Source organism: Callospermophilus lateralis, unplaced genomic scaffold (assembly GCF_048772815.1).
Source record: "Callospermophilus lateralis isolate mCalLat2 unplaced genomic scaffold, mCalLat2.hap1 Scaffold_45, whole genome shotgun sequence".
In the NCBI taxonomy this organism is placed as follows: domain Eukaryota; kingdom Metazoa; phylum Chordata; class Mammalia; order Rodentia; family Sciuridae; genus Callospermophilus; species Callospermophilus lateralis.
In genome coordinates this window covers 8,723,330-8,735,440 of record NW_027514398.1, presented here as the reverse complement: position 1 = coordinate 8,735,440, position 12,111 = coordinate 8,723,330, and the positions used below count along the sequence as shown (strand labels likewise).

At 44.2% G+C, this 12,111-nt stretch overlaps 1 protein-coding gene across 1 annotated transcript in view; it reads left to right on the top strand.

Moving 5' to 3' along the window:
• LOC143388949 (KAT8 regulatory NSL complex subunit 3-like) overlaps nt 1-8,013 on the top strand; it is a 68,457-nt gene extending 60,444 nt beyond the window's left edge. Inside the window, 1 exon segment of the mRNA XM_076842359.1 lies at nt 7,801-8,013. Coding sequence (XP_076698474.1) covers nt 7,801-8,013 — 213 coding nt within the window.
• Nucleotides 8,014-12,111: the final 4,098 nt, after the last annotated feature.

The following is a 12,111-nucleotide window of genomic DNA, read 5'->3' as shown; positions in this document are numbered from 1 at the left end:
ATGGCAAAACAAAACAAAACAAAACAAAAAGGCTGGCAATGTAGTTCAGTGGTCAAGTGCCCTTGAGTTTCTTTGCCAGTAACACAAACAATCAAACAAGCAAACAAACATAAGTCACCCTAATGCCTCTGAACACAAGTAGGTGCCAGCACCAGGACTGAATCTCAATAGGGGTGAACAGGTATGAAATATCCTCATCTATGCTTTTCCCCTTTTAATGGCCTGGCCTCATCCTTAGCCATCTGGACCCTTGAAAAGTGGAGCCACAGAAGACAGTACTCTCTAAAAAGGAGTGCATGGGCATCATGCCCCCCATTAGGGAGATGATTGAGAGGGTAACCCACTCTTGAACTCTCCAGATGATGGGCTGAACACAGACCTAGGGCACACTGTTTCCTGTCCTCAAAGATCTCCCTATTTATTAAGAGGGATAGAAATTACATGTGATAGGAAAGGTTTTTCTGTTTTTTTTTTTTTTTTAGCATAAAACTTCATATTTACTTGAAGCTGAAACCTCTGTAGTGGAAAAAATAATCATTTCCCTTTTCCAGAATATCACCCCATTTCCCAAGATCTATGTATTTGAGAGGCTGAATTGAAAATTGTGTATTCTCTCAGTTCAATCTAAATGTTTGAGTTCCCATTCTCTGCCATGCATTTTGTTTAGTGCTTGTGGTAGCAGCAGTGAACAGGGCTGATCCTATTGCCTATCCTTAGGGAGTTTGCAGTCCAAGGGTGAAGAAGGCATTCATCAACTAAGCACACCAATAATGTCTGTGCACAAATTGTTATAAGTCCTTTGAAGGATAAGAACATGTCCCAGCGAGAGAGAATCTGGGAGCTGCATTTGGATGGAGGAGGGGATCTTGGAAAATTGGTTTCAGGACATAAGCTTTAAGCTGGGGCTATAGCATGAGTTGCGTGTTAGGTTCATATGGTGAAGCATGCTCACCGGGGTCACGGTGCAGGTCAGCAGAGCATCTGAGGTGCAATGCATTGAGTCTTGCAGAGCCTGCCTTGTATCTGGCCGTTGAGATCATCTCCTGGGTGATAACAATTTCTACATCCATTTGGCTTAATCCTCCCCCTCCTTTTTTAGTGGGAGTGTATTTTGTGCATGCTGGAATGCACAGCCACTCTGTTTTGTTACTGGTTTTTCCAGTCCAGAGTAGAGTGGGCAGTGCAGTTATTATATGCTGGGTCCAGTGAGAGTACAGATAACAGAATGAGTTTTGGTCAGTAACAGTAAGTGCAAAATAATTTTAGTATCAGATGACTAGAGTGTAGGTCATAGAGCTGTATGATTAGAACCTGTTTTCTTCTCTCTTTGTGTCATTATTTAATAACTTTTTCCCTATAGAGTATAAAGTATTTACAAATTTCAATAATTAGAAGATGTTATGCTCTAGATTGTTATTGCCTGCCTAGGTAATAAGGCGATAACAGCAATAAGGCAATAATAGTAGTAAGGTAATAAGTAATAATAACTAAAGTATAAATAAGTAAAAAGTAATAATTGGTAATAAAGTAATAAGGTGATGTTTTTTGGTCTAACCCGGTGTCTGTCTCTCTCTCAATTAGCTTATAAAATGAGTATTTTAAGATAGAGCACCAGCCAGCCCAGCCAGAGGACTTGGGAGAAAATGGCTTTATTGCTGCTCTCTAAAGTACTTTGTGGTGAGAGAAAGTGAAGATATGAGCTCAGATGATTGGGGAAACCAGGGCGAGGTGGGACTGGAGTAGCAAGGATGAGCTGGAACCCAGCTCAGCCTGGACACTGGTTCACAGAGGGTTCTTGCCCTGGTGCTTTCCCCCTGCAGGATGTCTGTTTCCTCATCTATAAAGTGAGGGCCTGGCTCTGTGATCTCTGGCCAGGAAAGGCATTCATGCTGCCTATCTCCTACCAGAGCTTCTCCAGTACCCCCACTGACATTGTCTCATGGATCCAGTTTTCTCATTTGCAGAGCAGGAATCACAACAGTCAGTGAGTTATAGACTGCCTGTGTTCAAATCCTAGCGTTGCCATTTTCTAGCTATGTAGCCCTAGCAAGTTGCTTAACCTCTCTGTGCCTCAGTGTTTTTATCTCTAATATGGGCATAATTACAGTATAAGGATTAAATGTATTGATATAGGTAAAGCACTTAGTACAGTGCCTGACACATGGTAAACAGTAAATGTTGGCTATTGTTATCTAAAATGTGGAGGTGCTCATGGAGTCACATAAGTGTAGAAGGATTTGCCTGATTTATCCTCTGCCTAAGAGCTGGTGAAGACTGAAAGGGAAGAGCCAGAGAAGGTGTAGGCACCATGATAAGGCATGGGAGGTACGGATTAACCTGATCTGGCTTGGAAGTGGCTGGGAATTGTCCCAAGCAGAGGATAGTTTGGGATACTTCCTGCTCTGGGTGTGCCTGGAATGCTTGGCAAGGACAGAGGCCAAGGCCAGCTGCCAGCTGCTGCTCTGAGGCAAAGACCCTTTAAAGGAGCTGCTAAATAATTAGGTGGAGGGGAAACATGCTCTAGAAGGCATTGGCTGTGTCAGTCCCTCTCCTTCCTCGTGGCTGGTGTAGAGTCTCATCTTACTCCTTTATTTGGTCAGTCATTCAAAACATGTCTTCTGAGCTCCTGCCCTGTGCTAGCAGACAGGGTGGGCAAAGAGGGTGTCATGACCGGCTGCTTCCCAAGGACGAGCTGGGCTGCAGGTGGAAACAGATGGCTCAACAAGTGGGTGTCCTCCAGCATGGTGGGGTGGGGCTCAGGGTGGGCTGCCCAGGATGCAGGAGACAGTCCTTGCTGCCCTGGTGAGGATCATTAGGTCACACCTAACTGAGGAAATACCAAATATTTGGGCCAAATCTTGAAGGAAGCCTGAGTGGCCAGACCTACCTGTGACCCACTGGCCTGTGACCCTCAGGGCCTGCTGTCTTCATCTGTAAGTGTGGAGTGGGGTGGAGAGCAGCATGTGCAGTGCTTCATAGAGAGGCACCACATGGGACTATAGGGGAACTGTCATTTGGAATCAGTGTAATATATAGTAAAACTATTCCTTTTTCTTTTCTTCCTCACTCTAAACTGTGGTAATGTCAGGGATGACCTTGAGGAAAAACTGAACAAGAAAGGTTGAGGAGAGAGTATGGATCAAAATGTAGATTCCTCATAATGCTCTTACATTTCTGCTGAGGCAGCTGCTTACCCATTGTCTACAAAACATAATTTGTTGAGTATTTGTGAACTGAGGAGATGAGCATGGAGTCCCAGGGGCTCTTGCTGTGTCAGAGATTTGGGTCTTGGTTTAATAATCATGGGAGTCACACTTTGTCTCTTCCAAGCTACAAATTTCTTGGAGAGACCTTGAGTTGTCTTTCTGGGGCAGAGGTCACAACAATCCTAACTGATGCTTATTAATATTCATTATAAGCCAGGTAGATAAAAATCACAACTAATATGACCCATCTTATACAGTTGAAGAAGCTGATGCAGAGAGAGGAAAGTGACCTGCTACAGTCAGAGAAGGAATAAGTGGTGCAATGGAGAGCTGAACCTGGCTCTCTCCTACTATGTTCTGCAGCTGTGGTGAACTCACATCTTTGCTAAATGAATGAACCTTGGCTTCTGCTCATAATGATTAATCATAATAAATGCTGATAAGTGAGCACTGTCTTTGTACCAAGCACTATGTTCACTGTTTAAATGAATTACCTCATTTGCTCCTCAGAAGCATTTAAAGCAGCACCGTTATTATCTTTACTCTCCTGTTGAGGGGACAGAGAGGTTAAGTGATTTGTCCTTAGTTACATGATTGGTAAGTGGAGAAGGCAATATTCCAAGTAACCCTTGTAATGTCAGTGATGTTCTGTCCACTGTCCTGTTCATCTGTGCACCCCTCCTCTCTTCCATTCTCTCTTCTTTGTCTCAACAGGTTTCAATTTAGCCCACTCCATGGGCAGCCTAGAGACCCTGGTGGCCCTGTCACCTGGTGCTCTGGCTGATGCCTCTCCCTGCCTCCCTGTAGTTACAACAGTAGGTGATTTCTGAGGCAGGGCATTTCCTTTTTTTTTTTTTTTTTTTTTTTTGCTAAATGAAACAAACTCTGTGGTGGGTTATCCTCTGCTGTGTTTTCAAGTTATCCAAGGGAGAGAAAAAAAACAAAACTGGGCCTGCAAATGAAAAATGGAGGGTTGACCATTTGCAGGCTGAAGGGGAAACCCAAAGGCTCTTTGCTGAGTGCCACTAGAGTGCCCGTCCTCCCAGACAAAATGCAGAGGCAGCAATAGGTGAGGAAGGAGCATTTTGACTTGGGGTACAACTCCATCTTTATGGGTGGTTCCAGCTTCCTCTCCCTAGGAGGGGGAAGTACTGACTAGTGATGCCACCAGGGCATTCTCACTCCAGGCTGAGTGCCTGAGCTGTTCTCATGTTCATGAACTTGTTCCTGCTGTCACTCGAGGAAGAAGTGTTTGACAAGAGAAGAGGAAATCCTCTGGAAGCCTCCTAATGTCAGAGCAGGGAACTCGAGAGTCACCTCATGGATATTTTGCTAGGTGGCGATTTGCCTTGTGTTCGTGCCCAGACCCCAGAGCTCTGTCTAATTGGGCCCCACTGTACCCTTGAGATTCAGTGGTGTACCTCCTGGCCTCTGAATCATCCCCCTCAGCATTCTGACTTTCTTGACTTTTCTTCATGCCCTCTTGTATAAAGTGAAGAAAGAAAAGGGCCTTTGACTCACTGCTGATCACAGTGAAAGATCAAAAAGAGGGAATTGAGCAATCAGAGAAGCCACAAGCCCTGTTCATTTTAGGAAGCCTGTTCAGGAATGCTTTTGGAAGGAGTGGACCCAACATGATAGGTATTGTGGAGAGGTGAGAAGCCTCATAATTTTTGCCCAGTAAGTGGGTTTTGTGACCAGAAAGGAAGATAAAAGCTATGTGAGTAGCTGTATCCAGGGATTTTTTAAAAACTGAAAGTGTAGGGGCTGGGTATATGGCTTAAGCGATAGCGTGCTTGCCTGGCATGTGTGGGGCACTAGGTTCAATTCTCAGCACCACATAAAAATAAAGTAAAGATATTGTGTCCACTGAAAACTAAAAAAAAAAGAAAAAAAAATATTTAAAAATTCTCTTCTCTCTCTCTCTTAAAAAAAACCTGAAAGTAGTTCTTTGGTAACTACACAAGTATTTCATTAAATTCTTGTTCAAACTAAAAAAAAAAAAACCTGAAAGTGTAACCTAAGAGTGTGTTCAGGAAATATTTATTATTATATTTCTCAGTCTGGTTGTCTCATGACAACCTGAGAGTTTGAGCACCTCAAGCTACTGTCTTCCTGGTGAAGAAGAGGAGAATGGGGAGGGAGTGTGTTGCTGGCATGATCTTGCTGGGACTTGGCAGGGAGTGCATGACTCTGGGGGTAGACTGGACTCTCTGGTATCCTGGGACTTCCTGGTTAACCCAGCCTAGGACAGGCAAGTGTTGCAGTTTGAGTACAACTGAGCCATCTTCTGAGACATGTGACTTGTGTTAAAACTGGCAAGGCCCCAGGAAAGTCAGGATGATGACTTGTTGATCTACAGTCTGAACTGCAGGTTTTGTCACTGGTTCTTGGTCAGGGTGTTCCATGGAGGTCATTTGGGAACGTGGGACAGGGCTTTCCATTCCTGGTGTGTACTTGGCAAAAATGGTTAATGGATTTCCATTTAACCAGCAGGCAGAGACTAATCTGGTCTTGGGATCAAGCTCAACCCAGGCTGAGCAAGCTCACAGGTTAATTGAGTTTCCTAGTTTATGGCTGCTTGGGGGGCTGGTGACTGCCTACTGGGGATAGAGGTGGGGGAAGTGGTTAGATTTGGATCCCGGCTGTGTTCACTTATGTCTGAAACTCTCCGACTAGGGTGATTTTTATCTTTTTTTCTTCCCCAGGAATTAATCAGTGGGCCACAAAATACCAAGGACATGGAGCTAATTTATTGCTTTCCACTGGGGACACAGGCAAGTGGAGGCGGGGAGAAGGAGTGAGTTTTCTCAAACTCAGCTGTGGTGAGGGGACTTTTAGCTGTTTGGAGGCAGATCAGTCCTTGTTGACAGAAGACACTGGTAGTGGGGGCCTTGGTGATTACTCACATGGGCAGAGATGATAAAGGGGGACTGATTCTCCCAGTTTTAGCACTGAGAGTCTTGGGAAGCCCTGCAGTCCTAGGAAAACCAGGACAGTTGATTACCTCATGAAGGGACAAGTCCTAAGAGTGGGGGCATTACATGTGCACTCATAGGTGATGAGAGTCAGAACTGAGGGCCCAGAGCTGTTTTGGGAGAAAGTCAGGGTCCAGAATCTAAATCACTTAAAGACTTTCATGGTTCCCAGAATAAAGAGCAAATGATCTGCAGACTGTATTTTTCTGGTCAAACCTTGTGGATGGGAACAGTTGGAGTCTGGCTGCTCAGTCATTCTGAGAGCAAGGGCCTGGGACAAGGGAATTGTTTTAATGTGAGTGGATGCTGGGGGTAAGAGGAGGGGTCCACAAACTAAGCAGCCATCAAATTATTCTGCTCCATAATTTTTTTAAATTTCTTTTTGAAAATCATATATGTTCCTCTGATGTGTGTAGGCCAGGGGAGCAGAGATAGATGGAGTAGTACTTTGGCCTTAATCCTTATTTTGATCCAGAGGGCAGACTTCAGCAGCTGTAGGGAAATCCTAGGGAAGCTTGACTGAGGCTGGCAGTCTGAGCCTGTTTCAGCCAGTCTTCCCTGACTCCTCGGAAAAGGAGTACATGCATGTACACCTGAGCAAGAACTTCTTCTGTCTTGCAGGATACAGTATAAATATTCATGTGTCTTGTGACCTTTTGAAAGAAAACTCAGCTCTCTAAGAATGTATCCAGAGATAGACTTCACATTTTATCTGCTGGATAGTAGGATAAATATGCCTGAGTCCTGAGGGATTTGGGGATGAGCCTCTTATTCCAGTAGATATAAGCTCCATGACAGCAGGATCTGGTTTGTTTTGTTTACCATGGAACTTTAGAGCCTAGACCAGTGCACAGCACACGGAGGCTCAGCAGCTAAGTAGTGAGTGAACTAGTGAGCAGCTCAAGTCCTTTCTGAATGTGGAGGGCAATGGTTCTCACACTTCGCTGTCGGTTAGAAGCTCTTGGAGAGCTTTAGCAACATCTCAATGCCCAGGCCATACCCAATGCCTATAAGTTGGAATCTTTGGAAGTGACAACTACCCATGAGTATTAAACTCCATTGTTGCAGTTTTCTTACAACTGAAGAATCTCTTGGGACGTGTGACTTGTGCTAAAACTGGCAAGGTGCTAGGAAAGTCAGGATGATTTGTTGACTCAGTCTTAACTCCAAGATTTATCTGAGAACCAGTGCCATACCGTGTGTGTGTGTGTGTGTGTGTGTGTGTGTGTGTGTGTGTGTTTGTGTGATGTGTGGCTTTATTACTTTAAGCATGATTCATGGGCCAGTAGCTACAAGCATTACCTGGGTTTTTGTTAGAAATATGGACTCTCAGGTCCCACTCCAGACCTACTGAGTCAGAATCTGATCCGAATAAGATCCCACTGATTGATATCACCAAGGGTAGCACTGCAGTGTGTCTTGGGGATAGAGAATCCCCTGGTGCTTTGGGTCGATGAAATGAAGAGAGCAGTGGGAAATAATGCTGTAAAGAAAGCTGGGAAGTTTGGACCTAATAGGCAGTGTAGATCCATGAATAGATCTTGAGCTTGGGAACATGATTGGAATAGTCCCTGCCAGTGGGATATCGTGTCTTAGAATGTCACCTTCTCTTGTAGGTTCTGCTCCCAGAAGCCAGCTTGCTGCAGCTCATGGATGTTTGGCAGAACTGCTGTGACTTCCTGCAGTCTCAGTTGCATCCCACCAATTGCCTGGGCATCCGTGTATTTGCAGATGTGCACACCTGCACCAACTTTCTGCACCAGGCCAATGCCTATGCAGGTAACCAGGAACTGGAACACTGCACTTCATCTGTGGGCTTGTGGATTTAATCTCCTGGCCTGCCATGGACTCCTCAAAGATTATGAGAAGTGGTCTCTGCTGTGAAGCAGCTCTGATTTAGTTAGGAGACAAAGCACATGTGGGAAGGTAATTAGCAATAGGTGCATTTAGCTCATTGCCAAGTAGAATATGATTAATTGCTAGATGGTTGGTATAGCAGAGGAAGGAGATCTGAGAAGTCTTTGGGGCACAATAAATTGAGCTAATTGTTGAAAGAGATCGTTTGTTGTTATTGAAAACGATTTTACTTTTGGTCATGATTTTAATTTTACAGCGTGTTCTGTAAACATGTTTTGTAAACATGAAGTTAAAAGTCAGATACTGTTTGTTGCTAGCCTTCTATTGATAAACACATCCCCTGTTCTTCATTTCCACACTGTCTTACTTTCTAGGCTACTCACTTTTAGTCCTAACAACTAAAATACAGGTTCTGATTCAACTAAAACCTGCTTTATCTGCTATCTACCTCCATTGATGTAAGCAGTTTGTTCCTACTTTAATTTTTGGTTTGTTGACTTTAGAAATTATGTGTTGACTTCTGCACAAAAATACCACTGGGCTTTCTAAACCTTATCCTCGTCCACACACCCACCTGCTCTTTATTATTTGACAGTCATTCCCATAAATGAACCAAGTCATGTATTAATTTTTAATCAGGAAATTATTTTGTTTTCCTTCAAATTAGAAAGGCAGCTAGTGATTTGTGTTTTTCTTGTGCATGTCAGTGCTGTGAACAATCCTCAATCTGATAAGGTGTTGATTCCATTTTAGTTTTCTGGGAGACATTCTTCCTGCTAGAGCTTGTCATTTGGTCATTTTAATGGGACCCTGGAGGGAATAGAGATGAACTGAAAATTCAGCCCACCATGTTTAGCAGGACAGAAATCTTCATTACCATTTTTTTTTTAGCTAAAGGAAAGATCATAAGGGACCTGGGAAACAGGTCCCCATGTTTTTTTGATAGATTCACTTTTGGCTACCTCCTGTCCTTGCAATAAAAGGCCTCATTTTACCCACTCCCCAGACAAACTCTGTCATATACCTCCTGTCCAGCAGTGTGTGGCAAGGAGCTGAGGACCAGCTGGATGCCCACCTGTAGCTCCCTGTGGTTCATGAGGTAATTAGTGTGTGCTGTGTCTCTCAGCATCCTCTGGTTCTCTCATCAAACCCCTGGCTCCAGGATACTGCACAGATTCTCATTTTGCCCGCAGTCTGTGAGGGCACAGATGAGACTGGTTGTTAAGATGGGCTTGGTGGTTATGACATTTGTAAGGACATTCCCTAGTAGCCTCACTTCTGAATCCTGTTGCCTCTTTCCAGTCTGAACCTCATCTCTCCTGTTCCTCTGCTGTCCCTCTTGTGTTGTCCTTTCCCTTGCATTTCTCCACCAGACTTCTGCCTTTTCTTAGGTCCCCCTTTCTCTTCAGAGTGATGGTTTCCCAGCCCAACCTCTGCAGAGGCCACTTTCTTAATGGATATGCTCTGGCTTTTCTTCAGCAGGAGTTGAGAGCTTGGCCACGGCTGTTTGCTTGTGTGGTGGCAAAGAAGGAGTGCTTAGGTGCCAGGAATTGTGTGGCTCCTCCTTTGTCTCCCTCACCAGCCCTTTCTTTCTGCCCAGTGTGTGCATGGATCTGTGCACATGCAGCACATGTTCCATCCTTCTGTAGCTGGCTGGTAGGATTGTCTGAGGTTTAGGGAATGTGATGAACTCTCACCTTTAACAAAGACTCCCAGGCTCACGTGGCTTGGCTTTTCCCCTCTTTCAACATCTGTGTTTTCCCTTTGCCCTTTTTTCTATCTGGTGGTGCAAATGCATCTGTGGGAGAGAGGGGAGGATGCAGTTAGGACCATGCCCACCATCATTGAGTTTCCTGGTGCTGATGCTGTCACACTGTTTGGGTTCAGGCAGCACTGAGGATGCATGTATAAGTGCAGATACCCTAATGGATTCTCTTTAGATAGCATTTGATGAGCTCTTGCTTTGGGTCACATCCTGTGTGAAGCATTTTATGTGAATTGCTTTGGTTTAATTCACATAACAGCTGAGGAAACCACAGAGAGGTAAAATAACATGAAGCCATATAGGTAGTAGGGGCAGAAGTGGAATTCAAACCCAGCCAGTTACTCCAGAGCTGGCATTTGTACTACCACCATCTACAGCTTCCAGGCCCCACTTGGACATAAGAGGCCATGTGAGTCAGTGAGTGAGGAGGGCAGGTGGCTGGAGATGGCATTTTCCATTAGAAGTGTGTGCCTAGAAACCTGTGCCATGTAGTCACCAGATTCCAAGAACAGACAGCGTAGACAGACACCCAGCTGTCTGCTACACACAGGGTGTCTAGTCATCTTGGGGTAGAGAAGCATCATGTGGGCATCTCGTTCTCTTCCTCGTTGGGCTGTTTCCTCCCCACACATGTTGCCTGTTGCCTCACTGCAGGATGGAGCCATCTCACTTTCCCTGGCTCAGTCATTATCATCCTCAGGCTGAGGGCTTCCTCCCTGTGTGCAGGCCCATGACCATCTCCCGGAATGTTTGCTTTTCAGCCCTCAGCTGTGCACACGAAGGAGGAGAATATGTAATGGGATGGTGCAGAAGTTAAGACAATGATAAGAAGAAATTAGAAGTGAAGGAAAGGAAGCCTGTAGTGTCTAGAAAGAAAGTAGAATGTGTTATGTGTGCCTACCCCTTGCAGTGATGTGGCTCTGCTTTGTTTTCTTGGTCTTGCACAATGGTGTTTAAATGGGGTCTGGTGCTCTTTACCATTGCTGCTTCTTGTGAGGGTCCGGCTGCTTTGTCCCTTCATAATAAAGGTAGGCACCCACAAGAGACAGTGTTCTTCTGCCCAGTGATAACTGGTCTTCTGGGCCCTGACTTTTGTTAAGTGTTTCAAGCCAACAGATTGTAAGGTGACCATCTAATGTTTTGGACCTAATTGACCCTGGACTCCTTTTCTCCTCTATGATGGGTGTAGTCCATTCTGTCTTGTTTTTAGGATGGTTTGGAGATAGGGGCAAGGAGGAGAGGCCGAGAAGACACCCTGGGCTGGGCTCTACAGTCCTCCAGCCAGCATCCTCATTTGCACTGAGAGAGTCTCAAAGACGAGTCTAGGCTAGAAAGCAGGAGTCCTTGAGCTACCTCCACTAGTGCTGCAAGCCACACACAATTTGGGGATGGAGATCATTTCCAAGGATTTCTGCCTATGGTTTCTTTTTCTCCAGATGCCCCAGGCAAATATGTTCTTACTGCTTTCTCATCCTCCCCAGGCTCTGGCCAGCTGGGCTGTGCCTTTACTTGTCTGCCTGTTCCTTTTCCAATGAAAGATTTCTTTTTCTGTTATTATTGCTGCTACTCTACTTAAATACAAAACCCATCCCTGATCAGTACAGAAAAAGTGGATAGGCAAAAAGAACATGAAAAGCACCACCGTCTACCCAAAGAGAACCACGGCCAACACCTTGATGTATATCTTTCTGAGGCCTTCTGGATCTTTCTCATTGTATATGTGTGTTTTCCAACTTAAAAAAAAAAATCCTTAGCCATTACCCATGTTGGCAGATACATTTCTTCACCATTGTTTGAAAACTTTACAGAATGTATTCAGTAAAAGCAACTTACACTTGTGCAAACAGTACATATATAAAAGAGCAAAGTCCATCTTCTAGGCCCTCTCTTTGAAGAGGACAAAGGGAATATATTAGGCAGCCATATAAAATTTGTATTTATGATTTTTTAACTGATATAAAAAGAATCATTCCGTACTCATTGTGTTTTTGTTTGACTAAAAACAAAGTCTTGGAATTGTTTCCAGATCCTTGTGGATGGATGTATCTTATTATAATTTTTTATCTGCTGTATCAAGTGGATGAAGTATAATTTATTTAACTAGTCTTCTGTCAATGGACACTAATGTTTTTAATTTTTTCTTGTACAAAATGCTGCAGTGAGAATTCTTATGATAATTTGGAATATATTTGCTAGTACTCCTTTAGGGATGCTGCTTTGATAATATTAATTGTTGGACCAAAGAGAATGCGCATTTTTAAACATTCTGATGGAGTTGGGGGTGTATTCAATGTAGAACACTTAG